This window comes from Triplophysa dalaica, chromosome 10 (genome assembly GCF_015846415.1).
Source record: "Triplophysa dalaica isolate WHDGS20190420 chromosome 10, ASM1584641v1, whole genome shotgun sequence".
Classification (NCBI taxonomy): Eukaryota; Metazoa; Chordata; class Actinopteri; order Cypriniformes; family Nemacheilidae; genus Triplophysa; species Triplophysa dalaica.
This window is the reverse complement of record NC_079551.1, coordinates 16,800,062-16,825,565: the sequence shown is the minus strand read 5'-3', so window position 1 is coordinate 16,825,565 and position 25,504 is coordinate 16,800,062. Positions and strand designations below refer to the sequence as shown.

Sequence of the window (25,504 nt, the reverse complement as noted above, 5' to 3'; positions counted from 1 at the left end):
AATGGGTTTGCTGCCACTGGCATTTGCGTAGGAGAGACTGTGGCGTCGGACGCTGCAGGGGAAGTCGATCAGACACATGTCTGATAGAAGCCAGCATTTCTTACAGTAGTTGTGAATGTTTAGCGATTAGACCTGGAAAAAGGGAGTCGAACGGGGAAACGGGGAAAAGGAGGGGAAACAAAAAGAGTAGAGAGTGTGAGAGAGTTATGGGGTTCGCCGATCCCGGGGCACGCCTCCATTTGATCCTCCGCCAACTGGATGTCCTGCGTCAGAGACATCGGCCGGTGGCACTGGACCCATTGGGCGGCCCTCTTTGGCAGCCACCCCACTTTTCTAGGATGGTATCAACATCGCTGTCATCTTGTCCACCAGGCGTCCCAGAGCTGCTGCACGCACAAATGGTTGGCCGCATTCCCCGAGCTCCAGCGACCGAAACCGCTGACATAATCCATAAAATGAACAAAACAGTATTAGAATAACGTAATAGGTAAAGAGAGCCAATAGCATTTCACACTTAATACTGACGCAATGACGCTGTCTGTCATGAGACAGTCTTAATAGTGAAATATAATTTGATTTCGTCTGACATAACTTAGAGCCATATTGGACAATCTGGAAACACAGCAGAAGACAGCTGATGGTGATCGCTTTCGCATCTGTTCCTCATATAAATCAATCGTTTCCCCTTGGTACAATTGAAATATATGTAAGTTTTAAACATTTTAACTGTTTTGTATCTCTATCATGTGTTTTCTGTGTGTATGTGTATGTGCTGTGTTACTTGCTCAAAAGGCCTGAATATCTGTGTATGTGTAATGTAAATACAGTTATCACAACATTTTGAAATGAAAATAAAACCACAACACATGCTATTATTGCAAAATAATACCCCAAAATGTAAATGTTTAATGACAGTAGGGGATAGTCTTGCGTACTGCCGGGAGTGGCACTAATTTAGTTAATGTTTGTCGTATTTGAGGAAGGAACAAACGACATACGTCATATAGGTTGGAGAATTTTGCATTAAAATGTCATTTAGTGATAATACTCGGTGAAATAGTTTTAAAACAGAGTCATGAATACTTTTCTTGACCTCAACTACAGTGGCACGAATTAACAGGTTTATGACAGATTTATGACCGGTTATGTTATATGGTAATGTCAAGTTGTCATGACAAAGACACTGACAGGTTATGATGTATTGCTTCATGTCAAGTTGTCATAACAAAGAAAACTCAAACAATATAATCTTTGCAATAAAAATGACATAAATTAGTGAATGACACTTAACCAGCAGCACCTGAGTGACACGCTTTATTAAAAGTAATAAAAAAGTGATGAAATTTTACATGGTAATTCATATAAAACTAAATACTTAAAACTTGCTCTTAATTAAAGGGTCATCTTGGTAAGCTTTACCTCCAGGTGTTAATTAATACATAAACAAACATATCCTAACATGTAGGTAACCTGGCCAGTATTAACACATGAATCATCATGACTCCAGTTTAAGCTAAGGTTAAGCCCTTGATGAGTTCTTAATCCATTTCTTCATTTATCATTTGTTCATGTTGAATTAAGTATTAATTCAGAGAATAACACACGATTATTAATGGATCCTTATTTTAAATGTGGTATCTGTTCTGTAAAGTCACTCAGGAGCCAGCTTTATATTAAATCAAACTCATTCTTTGGCCACATTAAATATTTTCCCCCATAAAAATAGGACAAATAATTAGAGTTTCACTCTGGACATTGGCCTTAAAGATGACATGACAGGCCAGGGTAACCTAACTTCTAATTGATATCTATGTACAAATCAGTTGACTGACTGTTAATAATTAATTTAAAGAATAACACTTGGTTTGCAAGAAAGTAGTATAAAAGTTCTGTATCTTTGTGTAGTTCTTCACAAACCACTAGCCATGAGAGCTGTTGTGCTTGCCTTGACAGTGGCCCTTGTGGGTAAGTAGACCTATATATTTTTAAGCATTTAATGAGAAAATTACTTAAACATTAAATGTGATTTTTCATGTATATTGTCCTTTTTTATTTCAGCTTGTCAACAGATTAATCTTGGTAAGTTTAATGACTTTTTGTTAGTTTATTGGTACGTTTTTAATGATTTTTTTTGCTTGTTCAAAGTAGTTATTAATTACATAATTAGCCACAATAATGGGCTCAATTATTTTTAGTTCCTGAGTTTGCCGTTGACAAGACCTATGTGTACAAGTATGAGGCTCAGCTCTTGGGCGGCCTCCCTCAAGAAGGTCTGGCCAGAGCAGGAATTAAAGTCAGCAGCAAGGTTCTTCTCACCGCAGTGACAGAAAATATCTTCCTGATTAAGGTACATTTGACTAAGAACTAGATTTTTTAAGTTTTATTTCGAGGCAAAACAAAAATGTACAACAACAGCAAGAACATTATCGTACCATCCATTAAGTGAAAATGTTTCCATTCAGCTTGTGGATCCTCTGCTCTTTGAGTATGGCGGCATCTGGCCCAAGGATCCTTTTGTTCCTTCCACTAAGTTAACCACAGCACTGGCCGCTCAGCTTCAGATTCCCATCAAGTTTGAATATGCTAATGGGGTGGTTGGAAAGGTATTTGCACCAGCAGGAGTGTCCCCTACTGTCATGAACTTGCACAGAGGAATCCTCAACATCCTTCAGCTCAACCTCAAGAAGACCCAGAACGTCTATGAACTGCAAGAGGTGAGAAATTGATCAAATTGCAATTTTTTATCCATTTTGAGAAGTGCAAACTAATTTCTTTGGCTTCTCCTTAAAGGCTGGGACTCAAGGAGTGTGCAGGACACATTATGTCATCAATGAAGATCTAAAGGAAAATCATATTATTGTCACCAAGTCTAAGGACCTCAGCCACTGTCAGGAAAGAATCATGAAGGAAATTGGTTTGGCATACACAGAGAGATGTGCTGAATGCACACGGGTAATGCAAAAGACTGGAGAAAAAAGTATGGATTACTTGATCAAATAAAATGTTGTTAAAATGTTTTCTCTATCAACAGAGAGTCAAGAGTTGGATTGAAACAGCATCTTACAACTACATCATGAAACCAGCTGCCACCGGTATTCTGATCACTGAAGCAACAGTTAAGGAAGTTCATCAGTTCTCACCCCTCAATGACATCCATGGTGCTGCCATCATGGAAACAAAGTATGACTGGTTCTCTCTTTAAGTTGCAATATTGTATACAAGTTTCACTTGTAAGATGTTAAGGCTGAGGAATCTTTTCCAGACAAACCTTGGCTTTTGTTGAGATTGAGAAGACCCCTGTTGTTCCCATCAAGGCAGATTACCTCCACCGTGGATCCCTGCAGTACGAGTTTGCAAATGAGATTCTTCAGACACCCATTCAATTACTGAAGATCAGTGATGCACCAGCCCAGGTTAAAGTCCCTTAACTAAAAAAATCCAGGTTTAACATTGCATGACTGACTTTTAGATATCAACTAAAAATGGCCATCTATTGTTCTAGATCATAGAGGTCCTGAAGCACTTGGTTGCTAACAATATGGCTATGGTCCATGATGACGCTCCTCTGAAGTTTGTTCAGCTCATCCAGCTCCTCCGTGTTGCCACATTGGAGAACATTGAGGCTATCTGGGCTCAATTTAAGGACCAACCTATTTACAGGTACATTTACAATAAACATTATTTTACAATATACAATAGTTCACTGGAGCAGTTTATTTTATTATTTAACTAAAACGTTGTTTTGTTAGGCGCTGGCTTCTGGAAGCTCTTCCCGCTGTCGGCACACCAGTCATTGTAAAATTCATTAAGGAGAAGTTTCTGGTTCATGAACTTACAATTCCTGAATTCATCCAGGCTCTTGTGATGGCTCTGCAGATGGTCACTGCTGATTTGGAAACCATCCAGTTGACTGCTGTGGGTACATTTTTACAATTTTACAATTAATTGTAAAAAATGAGAAATAACAAATATAGCGAGAGCTGAGCATGTTTAAAGGTTAATATATAAAATCTTTTCAAACAGAGTTTGGCTGTGCATGAGAAAATCGCCACAATCCCAGCAGTGCGTGAAGTGGTCATGCTTGGATATGGTTCTATGATCGCCAAGCACTGTATTGCAATACCCAACTGCCCTGTTGAGCTCCTCAGAGTAAACACATCAATCCATCCTTATATTTTGATAACATATGTCATTTACTATATTTTCTAATTTTATGTGCATTCAAACCCTCAGCCCATCCATGACATTGCTTCAAATGCCATTGCCAAGAATGACATTCCTGAAATCTCACTGGTTCTGAAAGTTCTGGGCAATGCCGGTCACCCTGGTAGTCTTAAAACAATCATGAAGCTTCTGCCAGGACTGAGAACTGCTGCTACTACTCTGCCCATTAGAGTCCAGGTTGATGCCATCTTGGCACTGAGAAATATTGCCAAAAAAGAGCCCAAACTGGTAAATATCAGATGTTGTTGAAACCTTATCAAAAAACGAACAGCAGTTAACTTATCTTGTTTCTCACCTCAGGTTCAGCCAGTGGCTTTGCAGATCTTATTGGACAGAGCTCTCCACCCTGAAGTGCGGATGGTTGCTAGTATTGTGTTGTTTGAGACAAAACCCTCAGTGGCTCTTGTTTCCAGTCTTGCTGGTGCTTTGAGAATTGAGCCAAACATGCATGTGGCAAGCTTTGCCTATTCTCACATCAAGTCCTTGACCAGAATCACTGCTCCTGATATGGCAGCTGTGTAAGAATAACAAGCACATTTTCAAATTCAATATTTTGTTGCTTCATTTGAACACAAGCCTTGATGTGATCATGGTTTTTCATTTTTAGTGCTGGAGCAGCTAGTGTTGCCATCAAGCTCTTGAGCCCCAAGTTGGACAGACTTAGTTTCCGTTTCAGCAGAGCTCTTACACTGGACATATATCATAGTAAGTCACAGCCACTATAAATCATGATATTCAGTAATAAACAGGAGCCACGAGCACTTGTTAAAATCTTTATATTGACTATTCATACAATTGGTTTCTCTGTCATTGTGAAGCTCCTCTAATGATTGGAGCTGCTGGTAGTGCCTACATGATCAATGATGCCGCCACCATCCTGCCCAGAGCTGTTGTAGCTAAAGCACGTGCCTACCTGGCTGGAGCTGCTGCTGATGTCTTTGAGGTGGGGCTCCAAAAACCTTTTTCTTTTTGTTTGAAAATGTCCTTATCAAATTTCTTAAGATATAATAGAATAATTTAAACAGATTGGTGTACGAACGGAAGGAATCCAAGAGGCTCTTCTGCAATCTCCTGCTGCTGATGAAAGTGTTGACCGTATGACAAAAGTAAAGCGCACTCTGAGAGCAGTAAGTTGTCTAATGTCTATTTAACTGTTTGTACAATTTGTACTTATAGGCAAAATGCATTTTTTACAATTTTACATTTACATCATGCTTTCATTTCAACTTCTCAAGCTCACTAACTGGAAAGCTCTGCCAACTAATCATCCATTGGCTTCAGCCTACGTCAAGTTATTTGGACAAGAAGTGGCTTTTGTCAACATTGACAAGACTGTCATAGAACAAGCAATACCGGTATTGTGATGTACTTTATGACCCCTCTTTCATTACTGTAGGTTACAGATTACAACCAAAATGTAAAATTTCTCATAAATACTCTCCCCTAGCTTGCCACTGGATCCAGACCACGTGAACTTTTGAAGGAAGCCCTTAAAGCATTGCAGGAAGGAATTGCCATGCAGTATGCCAAACCTCTGCTAGCAGCCGAAGTGCGTCGTATCTTTCCAACAGCAGCTGGTGTCCCCATGGAGATCAGTTTTTACACTGCGGCTGTTGCTGCTGCAACTGTCAATGGTGAATATTTTGCTTTATTTCATGTTCTTTGCTGGTTTATGAGACAACATTTTCATGTTGTGCTGTTTATTCCTCCAGTGAAGGCCACTATTACACCTCCTCTTCCGGAGCAGCTGGAGACCTTCACTCTTGAGCAGCTGAAAAGGACTGATGTTCAACTGGTAGCTGAAGCAAGACCAAGGTACACAGTAATAGCTACATACATGAAGATGAATAGAGTATAATATGAAAATATATACCATTTTCAAACACTACCTCCCTTCTTCTTTCAGTGTTGCACTGCAGACGTTTGCTGTGATGGGAATAAACACTGCCTTTATCCAAGCTGCTGTGATGGCCAAAGGAAAGATCCGTACAATCCTCCCTGGAAAAATAGCTGCTAGAGCTGACATTCTCAAGGGCAACTACAAGGTGGAGGCCCTGCCTGTTGAGGTTCCTGAACATATTGCTGACATGAGGTAAACAAACTGTTATACTGATGTGGCAAACATGTTGAATGAAATTTCCTCTGGTAGCTAGAAGTTTCCCATCTTTTTTCGACAGCTTTGAAACTTTTGCTGTGGTCAGAAATATTGAAAACCCGACTGCTGAGAGGATTGTTCCCTTGGTACCAGAGTTGTCTGTTCAAAACTACCACACACCTATTGTAAGCTGATCTAAGGTTTCTCTGGACTTAGATATGCAAAGAAAACTTTTGAGTATTTATTAACTCGAAGCTTTATTTTCTTTCAGTCTTCTGAGGTTACTGGGTATGATATGTCAGCTGAGGTTCCTCTGAGAGCTCCTGCTCCACTGCACAAGACCCTATGTCTTGTCGTCCCATATATTGAAATCAAGGGATGCGTTGAGGTGCACTCACACAATGCTGCTTTTATCAAGAATGCTACTCTCTTCTATATATTAGGAAAGCACTCAGTGCGTGCTGCAGTGTCCAGAGGTATTGTTAAAAAAACTGCATTCCTGCAAGCTTTTTATTTATTATAGAAAATTGTCATTAATGGTTTGTCTCTCACCTGCAGGTGATGGTCCTGCAGTTGAAAGACTGGAGCTTGAGGTTCAAGTTGGTCCTAGAGCTGCTGAGAGACTCCTTAAGCAAATCAACCTTGTTGATGAGGAAACTCCAGAGGGAAAGACCATCCTGATGAAACTGAGGGAAATCCTGGACACTGAAGCCAAAAATGCTCCTGTTTCTTCTAAAAGTAGCAGCAGCAGAAGCAGCCGCATCATCAGTTCCAGCAGTTCAAGCTCTTCAATGTCCAGCTCTCGCTTAACTGAAGTAAGAACATGATATGTTTCCTGTTCATTAGATATCATATATAAAACATTTGTATTCATTCGTATATATGTATGTTTAGGCCACCATCACTGAACCATTCAGGAAATTCCATAAAGATCGGGTAACTAAATATTTACCATTGTGAAGAATATTGTTACTTTGTTTCTTTGATTCTGTTATTTCACGTGTAAAATATAATTTGGCTTACAGTACATGGCACCCCATAGAGCCTCAAAGGCAGTAAGCAGTGGAAGCTCAGCATCTAGTTTTGAGGCCATTCAGAAACAAGTGAGTCTGTGATGTTCATAAAAATATCTGTAAATGAATATGTTCCCCTAAAATGTCCAATTTATGATTTCAGGCTAAGTTCCTTGGAAATGCTGCTCCACCTGTTTTTGCTATTATTGTCCGTGCTGTAAGAGTTGACCACAAACTGTTGGGCTACCAACTTGGTGCTTACTTTGACAAGTCAACAGCAAGAGTGCAGCTTATTGTTTCCTCAATTGCTGAAAATGACAACATGAAGATCTGTGCTGATGGTGTCCTGCTGAGCAAGCACAAAGTCACTGTAAGGCTGGAACTCTTGTGATTCTATAAATATGATCAATTATTGAATTACTTCAACAAAGCACAAATGTTTTTTTCAGGCCAAGGTTGCTTGGGGTCCAGAGTGTCAACAATATGCAGTCATTGCCAAAGCCGAAGCTGGTGTTCTTGGAGAATTCCCTGCTGCCCGTCTGGAGGTGGAATGGGAAAGGATTCCAATCATTGTCACCACTTATGCTAAAAAGTAATTTTAATATACTTCAAATTCTTGAGCTATTTTAAAAAGGAAATGCACTTATTATCTTTTCTCTTCGTACCACTTCTCAATTAGGCTGTCTAAGCATATCCCTATGGCAGCTCTCAAGGCGGGATTCAACCTTGAAAGAGTCATGAACTGTGAAAAAGAGATTGAACTGACTGCAGCCTTGCCAACTCAAAGGACTCTGAATGTCATTGCTAGGATTCCACAGGTGAGAAGCTGATAGTTTGTCCTTCAATTATTTAAGATATGACACAAAAACAACTAACTTATTTTGATTCTGCTGCTCTAGATGACACTGTCAAGAATGGCCATTCATCTTCCCTACGCTGTCCCCATCAATCCGGATGGAACTCTTTCTTATCGCATTGATGAAGATATTCTGACCTGGTTTAAGAACCATCTGAAGGAGTAACAAAAAAGTGTGATTCAGAATTTACTTCTGAAGACTGGATCAGTGTTTATGAAGTTTTTGATGTTGTTGTTGACCATTTAATGAAACATGTTACATGTATTGGAATCTATCTAATGTACAACTAATAAATGTTCTGCATTTAAGTGATGTGTGAATTGCTATTATTTGACAATTTAAATTATGAGGTGGGTGGAACATTAATATCAGTCCAACGGAAGGGCGCAATGGTGTAGCAAAGGTTTCTGTGTTCATTCTTAAACTCTTTAAAACTTTTACACTAACCCATTTTACATAGATTACCCTTCAATCGATGAAACCTCAATTCAAGATGAAATATATATTAGAATGATTTTAATTTACTTGAGAATATCCAGGTATTTTTTATTATATTCATACATTAGGAAGTGGTCCTTGCTTAGAGTATCAGACCAACTGTAAATCTCCCAGTCTCAAACTTGCGAGATTTATCATTAGGCAGTGGTTAAAGGCCACTGGTTTACAATGCTTCTTAGTGCTTTAAATAGCATTTTATCCTTACCTTATACAATAATAGCAATAATGTAAACCCCCAAAAAATCTCTCATTAATTCTCACCTTCATCCCATTCCAGATGTTGATGATTTTCTATACTTAGATGAACACGAATAAAGATTTGCAGAAAAATAGAGCATCTCTGTGATCCTAAAAGTAATCCAAATGACTGTAGTGTACTTGCATGTGCATTCCGTAGCAACACAGGCATGACATTTTTTTTTTTAAATATCACATTATCCAGTCAAATCAAACATGGCAATATGGAGAAATTGTGATGTTATAGTGATTATTTAATTTTGATCATGCTTTTATATAGTTTATGACATATAAAGGCCTACTGAGAACTATTGTAAAGGATATTGTAAAACGTTATCAATATTTGTTTATAACAAGTTTGAAAAATATGCTTCTGTAAATTGTCAGAATAAGCATCAGAGTTTTTTATATTCATTAAAAAAATTTGACTACATGAAACATGATTTCCTACCTATGTAATGCACAGAGTCCGACAGGTACAACACATATTTTGATATCATGGAATATAAACCCCTGAACTAAAATTAGTGTACATGTCGAATAAACAAGATGATGATGATGGCAGTGGCATACTGTAGAAACTGGGAGACTACATGTCATGACAGAACACGAGATAGACCCAAGTGTGGGGTAAGAATGCATTATTTGAAGAGTACGGTCAATGATACAGCTAGAGTCCAACTGGTGAATGCCCCCGTCCACGGCGGCGAGAATATAGAACCCCAGATACCAGCAAGTTCGGCGAGGAAGACGCCTTTAACTCGTGGCGGATGTTCTTGTGGAAACTGGGCAGTTGTCCTCTGGGACGCCAACGGGAGCTGGAGGACAATACCAGAAGAGGTAAGACACAGCAGGCAGATGCCACCGGGCAGCCGTCCTCGATGAGCAAGATGCGGTAGGGTGGAGACCCAACCCAACCTGGGTCGTGACACTACATTTACATTACATTTAATTTTTGACCAATTGACATTTTCTCCAGAGTCTAGATCTGTATAATATAACATATATCTCATGCTTTTGCAGCTTTGTAATTGAAAATGTTCAACTCCGGATATACCCATGTCGTCGTTTTAGACCGAACACCTGTTTAAATATAAGTCATTGGTGAGACAAGTGAGGTTTATGTGGTATTGACAGCCTGTCTGCTAATTGTCAACATGTTTAACTTTTGGTTGCACCTACTTCTTTTGAAGGTTAAGAATTCTTTCTTTAATACTTAATTGTCTAAAATTTTGACATGATGTATTGAAATATGTTAAATAAACTCTACATAAAAAACAGGCAGTCAATAACTATACCAACCATAGTTTAACCATAATATTTGTTGTAAAACTAAGGTACAACAGATGTTAATCCGTTTTAAAGTTAACCTTATAATAAAAAACATCCTGAATTTTCCTAAAATGACGACATTAACAGTAATAATGACACTACTTGTGTGTTATTTTCAATTACTTTAGAAGTTACCGTAAAATAATCAGTCCTACCTCAGTACTCTTTCTGACGCGGGGTTAACCGAGCAAGGTCAGTCAAGCGACCTCTTCTTGTACCTTTCTTCTGATAATGATAGTTAACAGGAACTATTCGGTTGTTAGGTAGTGACGTAAGGAATACTGTTTCCATGTTGACGTTTCGTGAAGTTACTCGCTCGATATATTCATCAATTTGAACGTCATTTTAATAATATTAGCCATACTTTACAGCCTCAACACTTACATTCTGCAGGTGGCGCTAAACGTACCAGACGCCGGTATGCCTTCCGCCACCAAACACTACAATAAAAAGCTTGCGATTGTGTGCAGAGGCTGCACATTGTTGCTAAAACTATTAGAAATTACGTTCAATTTCAATGAAAAATCTAACGACTCGCTTCACGAAACGTCAACATATCGCCAGGAGCTAGTGATGTGTCACGCGCAAAAGATGCGGCTCTGAGAGCCGATGCTTTGTAGTGAATCAGAAGAGCCGGCTCGCATCGAGTGAGAGCCGGCTCCCAGTTTTTTTCCTTTCGCGGCTTACCTCAAGGCAGAACTTTGTTTTGATTGGTCAGCAATCGCATCGCGGCCAATCAGATGTGAGGATATGGGATCATACCATTATGTAAAAACAGAGAGGGGGGTGAAGTGAAGCGGCACTCCACTGCAAGTTAACGAGTCGTAACAACGTTAATAACGACACTGTCTGTCAGATAGCGGTAGCGATAGCGAATAGCGAATCTTCTCAAAAACAGGGCAGATAATCTCAGAAAGAAGAAATAGGATCAGTCCATCAAAGCTGAGGCATCTGATTTTTTTGAATGCCAATCTTCACTGAGGACATTAATACTGTTTGCTTGAGTTTGGTTCTAGTTCTGTTCTGTGAATTTATTTGCTGTTTTGTTGTTAATTTGTACAATAAAATGTTTGATTAAAATATTAAACAAAAGAATGGTTTTGTAACAAAATAACTGCATAAAAACACTGCACATGAAAGGGTTTTCAACACACAAACCATTAATTTTTGCAAAGTTATGATAAAATAAAGGCCTACAAAAAATCCTAAATTAAGAGCCTTTCAGGAGTCAAAAGAGCCGAACTTCCCATCACTACCAGGAGCCGCTTTCTGGAATAATGTGCTTAAGGAACTCTTAGACAGGAGGACCCCATAGACTCCCATGATATGAAGCAGAGATGACTGTGGATTTACCAAGCAATCTTCTTTATGGTTTTACTCAAGAAAAAAATGTCACCAACATCTCGGATGGCCTGAGGGTGAGTAAATAAATGGCAAATTTGAGTTTTTGGCCGAACTATCACTTTAACACATGAACATTAAACATATAAAGTAGCGACAACAACTTGAGGAAAAATAGCGCAGTAAAATACAGATACAGCACTAATAATTTACTCAAGTAAAAGTTCACAGTTTTTTAACTAATTTAAACAGCACAATTCCTGAAAAAAAACGAATCCATAACAGTAATTTGAGTATTTGTAATTCGTTACTTTCCATCACTGCCCCTACATGGCCAACGTCGAGTTTACGTCACGGCATTAGCTGCAGGCAATACAAAGGGAAAACTGGTGGCGGCTTATACAACCAGCACAGATTCAGCTACATAAGGAGTTTAGAATATCATCTTGTCGACAGAATACAGCCTCCAACTTGTTATTTCAACAGATTCCTGCTGCAATTGCCAAACAAAAACACTGACGACAGCTGTAGTTAAACACAATTAAACAAGTGGACTGAACAGAAACAATGATCAAAAATTATCGCGTTTAACTTCATAACACTTAAGATTAAAAATGACTGCCTTTTGTTGGTGTGGATTATGATTTGGGTATGTGTCTGAAAATATCTTATGACCAAATCAGAAACTGGGTGTGGCATTCACATACATATACAACAGTTTGATTCAGGGAATTTGGCGCCAGGGAAATCCTCCCAATAAAGACACACAGGTAAGTTACGCCAATTGAAGGCAATGGACTAATGCGCAGTAAAACGTGAGTAACAATACAAAATACAAAATATAAAGAAAGGAACTAGCCTTCCCTGCCCGTCACTGGCTCCTGGAGAAAGGAATAAAATAAAATAAAAAAATAACCAAGTAACAGAATGAATAAACTCAAATAACGTAAATGAATCAACTCAAATATAATCAAAACAAACAAAGAAAACAGTTGTGCAGAGGCACGATGTCTGAAGCTATCAGCCTCCACGACGAATCAACAAAATGTAAGCATTACATGCAAAGGTTCATAGGAGAGGAAGTAAAGCTGTCCTCAGGCAAAACAGCAGCGGCTTCAGATGCAGAGTCTTCAGCATAAGAGCTAGAGTAGTATTTAGTTTTCCAATTAGAGTAAATGACTACACCCAAAACTATATGGTTGCTCCAACAAACGCTGTAGCTTAATGTACTAACCAGTTCTCACACACCCGCTTTTGATGCCATTACTGCAAGCGAGCTCTACCATAAACTTGCCTCAATGCCGATGCCACCAGTACCACTCTACTCAAACTGAACACCAACAGGAACAAAAAGGGAATGCCAGGGATAGACCTCGGGGTCAACTAGAAATCACTACGCCTGTCCAAATAAGTGTGCTTAAATAGTATGCTGTTACACCTCATTGGTCTGCCAATCATAGTGTGGGGAACAAGATCTTTTTTTCATGTAGCGTTAACTTTTGAACGCATTGGGTATGCTAGCTAACTTTGTATCTTTAAACAACTATTTAAATACGCCGCATAGGGCTGCGTAATCCTGAACAAAGCACCTTCACAAGCTGCCGTTCAGGATGCTCACGCAAATGCGCATCCTGACATCCATCAGGTGTCAGGATTAGTTTCGTGGCAATCGACCTGTTCTACCTTTCGGTCTGTCCCTGTCCTCACGATCTTCACGAAGATCGTGGAAGCCGCCCTATCTCCCTGAGGGGAGGAAGGTGTGTGGGTACTAAACTATCTCAAGGACTGGCTTTTATTTTACTGATCTGTTATGTACACAAAGGGACCTTGTGCTCCGGCACCTAGATCGATTTGGACTACAGGTCAACCGAGAGAAGGGCAAGCTCTCCCCAGTGCAGAGCAACCTCTTTCTCGGTATGAAACTCAACTCTGTCACCATGGTGGCGCGACTGTCCGCAGTACGCGCCCAGTCGGTGTTAAACTGCCTGGAACACTTCAGGCAAACAGCGGTCCCCCTGAAACAATTCAGAGGCTCCTGGGACACATGGCGTCCTCGCAGGGGTAATACCCCTCGGGTTGATGCAAATGAGACCGCTTCAACACTGTCTTCAGAGTCGAGTTCCGAGGAGTGCGTGGCACACCGGCAGCAGGCGCATGGTGATGACGCCCTGCTGCCGACGCACCATAACCCCCTGATGGACGAACCCACGCCTGCGCTGGCATATCAATTGCCAAGAGTTGTGGGCTGTGCTACTTGCACTGAGCAGGCTGCGGCCTCTCGTGCAAGACAAGCACGTGCTGGTCCGAGGACAGCACTACATCAAATCATCAGGGTGGCGTACGCTCACGGCAGCTAACACGACTTGCTCAACGCCTCCTCCGGTGGAGTCAACAGGTGACCCGTTCCCTGCGGGCTACACACATCCCGGGCAAACTGAACCAGACAGCCGACCCGCTCTCTCCTCAGAGAGACTCCTTTGGATGCTGTTCGGGTAGGCCCTGGTAAACCTGTTCGCCTCCCGCAACACCAATATTGCCTACTTTGGTACTCTCTGTCCGAGGCCCCCTCGGCATGGATACCCTTGCGCACAGCTGAACGCGGGACGGGCGGAAGAACGCCTTCCACCCCAATGAGCCTCCTTGCGCAGACACTGCGCAAGGTCAGGGAAGAGGAGTACCAGGTGTTATTGGTTGTGCCACACTGGCCCAACCGCACTTGGCTTTCAGAGCTGACTCTCTCAGGGGAAGTGCACGTTCTGGCACCCCAGATCAGACCTCTGGAACACCATGTCTGGTCTCTAGACGGGACGAGAAGATCCTGAGTTGGCTTCTCCCCCTATATGGCGGAGACCATCACCCATATAGGGCCCCATCTACTAGGTGGTTATACGCCACACTGAATGTGTATGTAGTTGCTATCGCCACTCATCACGACCCAGTTGATGGAAAGTTTCTAGGGCAACACGACCTGGTCACCAGGTTCCTAAGGGTCGCGAGAGGGAGAATCCGCCTCGTCTCTGCTCCATACCCTCTTTTGACCCTAAAGGGGTCCTGGGGTCCGATCTTCCTCACCTGACGAGTAAGACGGCCCTTCTGATGGCGCTCGCTTCCTTCAAGAGGGTGGGGGACCTCCAAGCATTCTCCGTGTCCCCGGATTGCCTTGAATTTGGTCCTGGAAACTCTCACATTATCTTGAGACCCAGGCCCGGTTGCGTGCCCAATAGTTCCCACTACTCTCTTCCGGGGCCAAGTGGTGAACTTGCAGGCGCTCCCTATCGGGGAGGAAGACCCAACCCCGTCCGTGTTGTGTCCAGTCCGCGCACTGCACCTCCACCTGGACTGCACGCAGAGCTCAGAAGCTCTGACCAGCTCCTTGTCTGTGTTGTCCTGCGTGGTGAGATGTAGGACTGGCATCCGGGGGGGCGTATGCCTGCGAAAGCACCTTTCCACCCTCCAGTATGTTGGGTTAGTGTGCTATCTACCTCTCTTCTTACCCTAACATATGGCTAAGAACAGGTATCTCACCAACCTTCCTTCTTACCCAAACACTGGTTAAGAACAGGCATTGAATCCATCACTAAGCAAGCACCCCCTGGGGGTCGGGCTGGGCAGAGCAGCCTTCCCCCTTAGGCCGGGACACCATATGAACTATCACAGATAGCTCTAACCGGACCTAGTGCTACCGGACGTCTATAACACCCCCTCCGTGGGCTGTTCCGTCTGATGTATCCTCATGAGAATGGTTCCCACTCCTGGTAACCCATGAGCTTCCCCAGGTGGACCTCCAACTCGCGGTTAACTACTCAGTCCGCACGTTCTATGTGTTCTCCGCCAAGGACGAGACCATACCTATGTCCACCATATTCCACCCCACGGGTAGGAGGTGGCCTCTGCAGCGCATCCCCAATTAAGGAAGTTGCGCTTACATTTACATTTACATTTAGGCATTTGGCAGACACTTTTATCCAAAGTGACTTACATTGCTTCATTCTATACATTTTACATTATTGTATTATATAACATTATTGTATTTGCAATCCCCTGGGATTGAACCCATATTCTTGCGTTGTTAGTGCAATGCTCTACCCACTGAGCTACAGGAAAGCTGCACTAGGTGTAAACCCGAGCCGGATTGCCTCTCGGCAGTAGAGAGTTAAGGCCTCCGTGAAAAGTTACCGGTCAGGGCTGTACCCATCTTTCTCCAAGAAAGCTCTGGAACCCCCCGACCACCACACTGGAAGGTTACAGTTTCGCGAAAGCTTCGAGCTGACACTCCCGGGCCTGGTACCAGCGCTTCGCTAGAGATTATGACGCGATACAGCGTTGTGGCATTTTCCATAGGTAACTCAATCTGTCGTTCTCGACACAACGTTGAGAGACCGACAGAAAGGGAATGTCTTGGTTACGTCTGTAACCTCAGTTCCCTGATGGAGGGAATGAGACGTTGTGTCCCTTATGCCACAGAAAGGGAACGTCTTGGTTACGTCTGTAACCTCAGTTCCCTGATGGAGGGAATGAGACGTTGTGTCCCTTATGCCACAAACACGTATCGTATTCTGCTGCAGTCATGAGAGGCTCTCAGGCTCTTCAGAACAAAAGGTAAATGAATGCTGCACACCGGCTTCGTTTTATACCGGACATCCGGGGGCGGAGACCGGCATGCAAATTTCATTCGCCAAATTTCATTGGCCTTTTCTATAGTAGTCAGAGTTGATTGGTTCTCAAGGGCGAAACCCCATCTGTTGTTCTCGACACAACATCTCGTTCCCTCCATCAGGGAAATGAGGTTACAGACGTAACCAAGACATTAACTATCGGCCAGAAACTAAACATAAAGGAATCTGCTTGACATCTCTTTTTCTTTAGTTGTCACAAGTGCATTAGTATAAAGGGAGAGGCAATAGTGAGAAGGCTCAAGTTATGTTTCAGGTTTGTGTTCAATTAAATGCATTTGGTAACGGTTGCCATGTTTATTATATGCAGGCATGTATAGATGTATACACTGTCAGTTTATCTTTACTATACATGCTTGGTTTCTCTGTCAGGTAGGCATAGATCCGGTTAGTGTGATTTAACAAATGTACTGACATCTCCTGAACTGAACCGTTAAACCTCCTTAAGGGACGTGGGGTCGGCTACTGCCTGTACCTATCACTAAACTGAACCCAAGAATCATGAAATTCACATTTTTCAGGCTTTACATACAGGTTGTTGTCCAGGAGGCATTTAAGGACTTCTCTGATATGCTCCATATGTTCTTGGAGAGAGGTAGAGAAGATGAGGATGTTGTCCAAATAAACAAATACAAATAGGTTGAGGATATCCCTGAGCACATCGTTGATAAGGGCTTGAAACACAGCTGGGGCATTGGTCAGGCCAAGTGGCATCACTAAATATTCATAATGGCCAGTGGGTGTATTAAAAGCTGTTTTCCATTCATCTCTTTGCCTGATTCGCACCAGATGGAATGCATTACGCAGGTCAAGTTAAGTGAAGAAGGATCCTCCTTGAAGCAACTCCAACGCTGTGGCCATGAGAGACACGGGGTACCGGTTATGAACAATGACGCTGTTGATGCCCCAGTAATCAATACGAGGGCATAGTCCTTGATCTTTTTTGACCACAAAGAAAAATCCAGCACCTGCAGGTGAGGTAGATGGACGAATAAGCCCCGCTGCTAGAGCTTTCTTGATGTAAGAGTCCATAGCGCCCCGTTTAGGAGAAGTCAAAGAAGATCTGGCCCCTGGGTAGACAAGTGCCTGGGAGCAGGTCAATGGTGCAGTCATAAGGTCAGTGAGGTGGTAATGTGGTAGTCTTCTGTTTACTGAATACACATTTGAGGCCATGGAAGCACTTAGGGACTCTGGACAGGTCAATGGATTGTAAACTCTGAGAAGAGGGGTAAGGGGAACTCGAGAAAATACACGTGGCATGGCATATAGGGGCCCGTTGGTAGATAGACTCCACGGACCAGTCAATGTGAGGGTTGTGGCTGTGGAGCCAGGGGTAACTCGGGAGATTGAATGAGATGAAAGCTTAACATTTTCTTATGTACAGAAATTTAAAGTCGAAGGGGGGCAGTAAATTGTGTAACTAGACCTAGTCCCAGTGGTCTCCCATCAAGTGTAGTGATCCTAAAGGGAGTAGTTTGAGAGTGCATGGGAACATTGTTTCCTAAGTGACCAGACACAGTCCATAAAATTTCCTGCTGCATCAGAATCTACCAAAGCTCGAAGGGGTAGCTCTTGGTTGCCCCAAGAGTGGGTGACTGATAGGAGCAAATGGGAATTGGAAGGATGGAAGGAGCTTATGTTTCCCGTTACAGTCCTCCCTGATCTGCACAGGACGGGACGTTTCCCAGGAGCTCAGGACAGGCAGAGCAGAAATGGCCAGATTTGCCACAATACAGGTAACAGCGGTCTCTCAGGAAGGGATCATTAGGTGATCCCTTTCTGCGTGGGAGATATGTGTGCCCCCTAGCTGCATTGGCTCTGCAAATACTTGTGGTGACGAAGGAGAGGACTCAGAGCTGGGACTGGCTGGGGGAGGTCTACGATTTAGTTCCCTCTCTCTCAGGCGGTTGTCAAGTCAATATGCTAATTTGATGACGGACTCGAGATCTTCTGATGGCTCCGAGCAGCAAGTTCATCTTGAAGAGGATCGGAGAGGCCCCTCAGGAAACATATCAACAGAGCCTCATTGTTCCAGCTACTCCTTGCTGCAATAGTGCGGAACTGGATAGAATAATCTGCCACACTACATTGGCCTTGTTGAAGGTTCTGTTGTTATTCTGGGCCACTGGTGGGGTGTTGAAAGACCAGCTTAATCTCCTCAGAAAAGGCAGCGTAGCTGGAGCAACTAGAACTTTGGGCCTACCATACAGCAGTTCCCCAGGCCAGGGCTCTCCCGGACAGCAAGGTGATAATGTATGCTATCCTTGATCGGTCGGTAGGAAAAATGGAAGGTTGTATTTCAAAGGTAAGAGAACATTGAGTTAAAAACTCAACTGCATCACCATGGTGAGACAACAAGCCGATGAGATCCTGGGTGCGGGCTGCGTCTGGGTTCATGATGGCTCTGTGTTTTTGTCAAGACCCAGGCTTGAACTCGGGTATCTGCTGTAAGAGGCAGCCTATTAAGCAAAGTGAACAAAGACACAGGTTAAACCAATAGATCTAATCAAAAAATGGAAAAAGGGACCAAACAATTACACAATGGAAGCCACTAGTGGCCAAAACAAGGAATGATAGGCATAATACTGACGACTGGAGGAAAGAAAACATTGGATTCGGACATGCCTTGAAGCCTTCCTACCTTCCTACCTTTAAATGCTCACACCAAATTTAAATGGCTGTAGTGCGAGATACCAACGGGTGATCCGTGCGGTGGTATATTTCATGCGGTTGAGCCATTGGAGGGTCGTGTGTTCTGAACAGAGGTCGAACTCCCGCCCCAGGAGATAATAGTGGAGGGTGAGCACGCCTCACCTGATCGCCAGGTAATCTTTTTCAATGGTGTTGTACATCATCGCTCTCCACGAGAGCTTGCGAGAGCTGATATACAGCATCGGCCACTGTCTGACGCATCTGTCTGCAAAAGTAAAGGAAGAGTAAATTCAGAGGAGAAAGAGGAGGAGAGGGGAAAAGGAGGAGAGGAGCAAGGGGATCTGCAAATACCCTTTTGTCAAATCCAGTTTAGAATTAAAGCGAGCAGAACCTAACCGATCAAGCAGTTCGGAATTCAGTTAATTCGCGGCATTGGATATGCGACAAACTTTGACACAGTGTTCACCTTGCGGTAGTCTAAACACAGAATATACTGCCAACTAGATGGCCTGCGTCAGAGACTTCTGCCGGTGGCACTGGACCCATTGGGTGGCCTTATTTGGCAGCCGCTCTACAAACTGCTCCAGGACCATCTTTTCCAGGATTGTATCAACAACTCTGTCATCTTCGTCCACCATTAATCAGGCCTAGGAGAATTGAGGTTTGGTTAAAGCCTGAATCCACAAAGGACTGATAGGTACCCCTCTTTGTAATAACAGGTACTTGGTACAGGCCAGCTTGATCGAGGACAGAACCCGATCGACGTACAGAACTCCATCGCCGGACAGCGGACAATAAAGTGCCCGGCAACAACAAACCACAGGCACAGGCTTGCCCGATGCCCCAGTGGCAGAAAGTGAACCAAGGGATTGGCGAGAAGAGGGAAGTCGGACTGGGAAAAGGAGGGGAAACATGAAATGACACATGTCATGAATATGAAGAAGACTTAATGCATGTTTATGACAACTGTCATTATGTGACATTCGCTGATTTATGTCATTTTTAATGCAAAATTTACATTTAGTCATTAAGCAGACGCTTTTATCCAAAGTGACTTACAATGAGTTCAAGGAGCAATACGTGATATGTCATACAGGAGCAATAATACAATAGGTGCTAATACAAAGTTACTAAACTCAGCAAAAAAAGAAACGTCCCTTTTTCAGGACTGTGTATTTCAACAATAATGTTGTAAAAATCCAAATAACTTTACAGATCTTCAATGTAAAGGGTTTAAACAATGTTTTCCATGCATGTTCAATTAACCATAATCAATTAATTAACATGCACCTGTGGAATGGTCATTAAGACCTTAACAGCTTACAGAGAGTAGGCATTTAAGGTCACAGTTCTAAAAACGCAGGACACTATAGAGACTTGTCTACCGACTGTGAAAAACACCCAAAGAAAGATGCCCAGGGTCCCTGCTAATCTGCGTGAACGTGCAATAGGCATGCTGCAGGGAGGCATGAGGACTGCTGATGTGGCTAGGGCAATAAATTGCCATGTCCGCACTGTGAGACGCCTAAGACAGCGCTACAGGGAGACAGGAAGGGCAGCTGATCATCCTCGCAGTGGAAGACCACGTGTAACAACACCTGCACAGGATCGGTACATCCGAATATCACACCTTCGTGACAGGTACAGGATGGCCACAACAACTGCCCGAGTCACACCAGGAACAAACAATCCCTCCATCAGTGCTCAGACTGTCCGCAATAGGCTGAGAGAGGCTGGACTGAAGGCTTGTAGGCCTGTTGTAAGGCAGTTTCTTACCAGACATCACCAGCAACAACGCTGCCTATGGGCACAAACCCGCCTTCGCTAAACCAGACAGGAGTGGCAAAAAGTGCTGTTCACTGATGAGTCACGGTTTTGTCTCACAGGGGTGATGGACGGATTTGTGTTTATCGTCGAAGGAATGAGCGTTACACCGAGGCCTGTACACTGGAGAGGGATCGATTTGGAGGGGGGGGGTCCGTCATGGTCTGGGGCGGTATATCACATCACCATCGGACTGAGCTTGTTGTCATTGCAGGCAATCTCAATGCCTTGCGGTACAGGGAAGACATCCTCCTCCCTCATTTGGTACCCTTTATGCATGCTCATCCGGACATGATCCTCCAGCAGGACAATGCCACCAGCCATACTGCTCGTTCTGTGCGTGAGTTTCTGCATGACAGCAATGTCAGTGTTCTGCCATGGCCAGCGAAGAGCCCATTGAGGACGTCTGGGACCTGTTGGATCGCAGGGTGAGGGCTAGGGCCATTCCCCCCAGAAATGTCCAGGAACTTGCAAGTGCCTTGGTGAAAGAGTGGGGTAACATCTCACAGCAAGAGCTGACAAATATGGTCCAGTCCATGAGGAGGAGATGCACTGCAGTACTTCAAGCAGCTGGTGGCCACATCAGATACTGACTGGTACTTTTGATTTTGAGCCTACCTTCATTCAGGGACACATTATTCTATTTCTGTTAGTCACATGTCTGTGAAACATTTTTAGTTTATGTCTTATGGTGTTGACTCTTTTAGTGTTATATAAATATTTACACATATTAAGTTTACTGAAAGTAAAAACAGTTGAAAGTCAGACGACGTTTCTTTTTTTGCAGAGTTTAGTTTAAACAAAAGCTAGACCACAACCTGACATCATTTGAGTTGTCTTTGTTGTGACAACTTGACATAAAGTTATACATAGTATCCCGTCAGTGTCTTTGTCATGAGAACTTGACATTACCAATGTCAAAGATTCAAAGATATTTTAAGAGCACATAACCCCTATCCCACACCTTACCCTAAACCTAACCACATCTCAAACATTAAACACAACACACAAGTTAAATTACAGTTACATGTATTCAATCCATAAAACGAACAAAACAATATTAGAATCATGTAATCGGTAAGAGCCAATAGCATTTCATCCTCAAAGCTGACTCAATGACGCTGTCTGTGATGAGACAGATGGAAACTAATGATATTTCACTGTTAAGGCTGACATAACTTGGCACCAGATTTGAATATCTGGAAACACAGCAGAAACCAGGAGACAGAAGATGGTGCTTTCGCATCTGTTCCTAATATAAATCAATCGTTTCACCTCGGTACACTTGGAATATTTGTACGTTTTAAAGCGGGGGTAACACGCAGGGTTCTGCCAATCTCTTAATAATATTGAGTACCTATAGAGTAGTATTGCATACTTCGTATCTTTAAAGAGTATTTAGTTTGATCACATTTATAAAAGATAGATACAGCTTTACGATTTTTTCAGAAAACATGCGGCGCGTACAGGGGGGAGTGGTAGGCAAGGCAAGGCAAGTTTATTTATATAGCACATTTCATACACAAGTGCATTTCAAAGTGCTTTACATAAAATGATTGACAGTAAGAAATAAAATGTATCTTTAAAGTGCAAATGATTTAAGATCACAAAAACTTTAGATTTTTAAGAAACAGTAAAACAGCAATAAAATTGATAAAAAAATGTTAAAAGAATAAGAGCAAAATAAAAATAAATATGAAATAAAAGTGCAGTTTATTTTAACAAGCACAGTGCTCAGGTTGTAAATGCACAGCTAAACAAGTGTGTTTTTAATCTGGATTTAAAAGTAGCTGCTGTTGGTGAATGTCTGATATCTTCTGGAAGCAGATTCCAGCTACGGGTGGTGTAATGGCTAAACGCTGACTGGCCCTGTTTTGAGTGAACCCTTGTTATCTCTAACTGACTTGATCCTGATGATCTGAGAAGTCTGTTTGGTTTATATTCAATGAACATATCTGAGATGTATTTAGGTCCTAGACCATTAAGTGATCTATAGACAATTAATAATACTTTGAAGTTGATTCTAGAAGTAACTGGTAACCAGTGTAAGGACCTGAGGATTGGAGTGATATGCTCAGATTTTTTGGTTCTGGTCAGAATCCTGGCAGCAACGTTCTGTATGAGCTGCAGCTGTCTGATTGTCTTTTTGGGAAGACCTGTAAGGAGTCCATTACAGTAATCCACCCGGCTGGTGATGAAAGCACAAACTAGTTTCTCTAAATCTTGGCTTGAGACAAAACATCTGATTCTGGCTATGTTTCTGAGATGGTAGTAGGCTGATCTGCTTATTGCTTTGACATGACTGCTGAAACTAAGGTCAGACTCCAAAATGACCCCAAGATTTTTTACCTTACTTTGTGTCTTTAGACCTCTTAAGTCAAGGTATGTAATTAACTTGTTAGTTTCATCCTTGTTACCAAAAACAATGACTTCAGTTTTGTTTTTATTTAACTGAAGGAAGTTTTGGCACATCCAGCTGTTCATTTCATCAATGCATTGGCAAATAGAGTCAATAGGCCTGTAGTCATTGGGTGAGAGGGCTAGATAGATCTGAGTGTCGTCTGCATAGCTGTGGTAGGCAATTTGGTACTTTTTGATTATTTGGCCAAGTGGGAGCATATACAAATTGAAGAGGAGCGGAGCAAGAATTGAGCCCTGTGGAACACCACAAGTCATGGGTGTCCAGTCAGACTTATGGTTTCCTACGTTTACATAGGAACCTCTCCCTTTAAGGTATGACCCAAACCATTTAAGTACCAATCCAGAAAGCCCTACCCAGTTTTCCAGCCTATGTAGGATTATGGTGTGATTTACCGTGTCTTAAAAGTAGCACTGAGATCTAGTAAAACCAGAACTGATATTTTGCCTGAATCAGAATTCAATCGAATATCATTAATTATCTTTATGAGCACTGTGTCTGTGCTATGATGCTGACGGAAGCCAGACTGATAATTGTCCAGGTAGCCATTTAAGTTTAAGAATTTGGTCAGCTGATTGAAGACAACCTTTTCAATGATCTTGCCCATAAAAGGAAGATTTGATATTGGTCTGTAGTTAGACAGTAAGGTTTTGTCTAGATTGCCCTTTTTTAGAAGAGGTTTGACAACGGCATTTTTTAGGGACTCTGGGAAAGTTCCTGAGAGCAGTGAGGTATTAACTACTTTTAGGAGATCTGCTTCCAAACAGTTAATCACTCTTTTGAAAAAGGATGTGGGAAGTGTGTCAAGGCTGCAAGTTGATGCCTTAAGAAGCTGTACCGTTTCCTCCAGGGTTTTGAGATCAATTGTCTGAAATTCAAACAAAGTAAATAATTTCTGATGTACTGAAGTCAGACTGACCTGACTGCCACATGGAGCTTTGGCGATTTCCATTCTGATATTACTGATCTTTTGAAGGAAAAAAGTTGCAAGCTCATTGGATTTGTCATCAGACAGCCTTTCCCTCGGAATTTGACTAGGGGGATTTGTTAGTCCCTCTACAGTAGCAAAAACGGTGCGAGTATTATTTATTTTGGAGTTTAAAATGGTAGGCTGAATCAAAGCACGTGCGCACCCATTTTCAACAAAACACAGACATCAGTTTCACATGCTTTTCCTAAAAGCTTTTAAGAAATGTTCTTGCGAAACAGTTTTATATTTTGGAAAATAACTTTCCTCAAACCTCTACGATTGCTCGGGGATGTATCGAGCACAGAAATACTACGTAATACGCCCAACTCAGCTTTTTACAAGTTGACCATGTTAAGCATGAGAAGACTGCACGTTTAACTTTGTACATGACTGTTGTGTCTCGGGTCTAGTACTTGTGGTGTTTTTTCTCTGTCCTTTGTTATTCTTGCCATGTGTCTGAGTTCCTCGTTTAACCCGCCCTCTTGTTACCTTGTTAATTTCCTCGTTACTATGTTCTTTGATTCACCTGGTTTTCTGATTTTCCCGCTCTTTTCTCCAGCTGTTCCTCGTTATCTCCCCGTGGGTTTTCCTTTATATTCCCAGTGCTTCTTGTGTTCTGTGTCAGTCCGTTTTGGTCTTTACTGAAGGTTGTCTAGCCCTGTTCTGCCCTGTTCTGCCCTGTTCTGCCCTGTTCTGCCCTGTTCTGCCCTGTTCTGCCCTGTTCTGCCCTGTTCTGCCCTGTTCTGCCCTGTTCTGCCCTGTTCTGCCCTGTTCTGCCCTGTTCTGCCCTGTTCTGCCCTGTTCTGCCCTGTTCGATCTACAAGTCAGTAACCGTTTGTCTTGTCTAGGCTCCTGAGCTGAGTGACCGCACCAAGTACCTACCTCTGTCTTGCTCACCGTCAATACTCCAGGAATCCAGGATCTCATCTCTAGTCTAAAGGGAACTCACTTCAACCTCCTAGGGAATCAGTCTGTGCTCCAGGGACTTCGTCAGAGCCACTGAGGGTGACTTTCTCTCTTCTCAAGGAACCTCATTACAGTGGAAGGGTCTTGGCCCGCGTCAGCGGAATTACGTTCCTTTACCTGCCATCAGCAGGAGGTTTTTCGTTGGGCGGATTTATCTCCATTTTTTTTTTGTGGATTACCTTGACTGAACTCCCTTGCTGTTTCTCACTTCAGAGAGAAGTCCCCTGTTTTTTCGGCCGAGCGCTCAAGCCTTTGTGACTTTGCCAAGTTCCCGTTTTTCTCAGATTGCTATATCTTGTCAGATCTACTGTTGTTTGTTCCCTGCCGGGGATATTAATAAAGTTTCCGCAACCTGCACTTGACTCGTGAGTCGTTCCTAACACATGACATTGTTGCAAGGGAG

The 25,504-nt window shown here is 42.5% G+C and overlaps 1 protein-coding gene and 1 long non-coding RNA gene across 3 annotated transcripts; one reads left to right on the top strand and one right to left on the bottom strand.

Annotated features, from left to right (window-relative positions):
* The first annotated feature begins 1,910 nt into the window (after window positions 1-1,910).
* Window positions 1,911-8,354, top strand: LOC130429582 (vitellogenin-like). 2 transcript variants are annotated; one of them, XM_056758230.1, is made up of 28 exons: window positions 1,911-1,965; window positions 2,059-2,079; window positions 2,196-2,347; window positions 2,463-2,714; window positions 2,791-2,952; window positions 3,032-3,180; window positions 3,263-3,413; window positions 3,503-3,660; window positions 3,750-3,915; window positions 4,024-4,149; window positions 4,234-4,452; window positions 4,525-4,742; window positions 4,832-4,929; window positions 5,043-5,167; window positions 5,250-5,351; window positions 5,460-5,579; window positions 5,672-5,858; window positions 5,937-6,039; window positions 6,131-6,316; window positions 6,402-6,504; window positions 6,591-6,795; window positions 6,878-7,134; window positions 7,214-7,255; window positions 7,345-7,422; window positions 7,496-7,702; window positions 7,782-7,924; window positions 8,012-8,150; window positions 8,232-8,354. In XM_056758230.1, exons 1-28 carry the CDS (start codon window positions 1,926-1,928, stop codon window positions 8,352-8,354), a joined length of 4,032 nt encoding a protein of 1,343 aa, XP_056614208.1. In that variant the 5' UTR covers window positions 1,911-1,925. The 2 variants fall into 2 exon arrangements, with proteins under 2 accessions (XP_056614208.1, XP_056614207.1); XM_056758229.1 differs by having other exon boundaries at window positions 1,926-1,965; window positions 7,502-7,702.
* Window positions 8,355-9,072: 718 nt separating this feature from the next.
* LOC130429583 (uncharacterized) lies at window positions 9,073-10,878 on the bottom strand. The gene is made up of 2 exons (XR_008907641.1): window positions 10,412-10,878; window positions 9,073-9,742 (listed from the first exon to the last, which is right to left on the bottom strand). It is a non-coding gene; the product is annotated as an uncharacterized LOC130429583 (long non-coding RNA).
* Between the last annotated feature and the right edge of the window lie 14,626 nt (window positions 10,879-25,504).

Coding starts and splice junctions, on each gene's coding strand:
- LOC130429582 (XM_056758230.1), top strand. CDS start 1,926: ATGAGAGCTGTTGTGCTTGCCTTGACAGTGGCCCTTGTGG. Junction 5,580..5,671: donor TCATAGAACAAGCAATACCG/GTATTGTGATGT, acceptor ACTCTCCCCTAG/CTTGCCACTGGATCCAGACC. Junction 7,423..7,495: donor TTGAGGCCATTCAGAAACAA/GTGAGTCTGTGA, acceptor TTATGATTTCAG/GCTAAGTTCCTTGGAAATGC.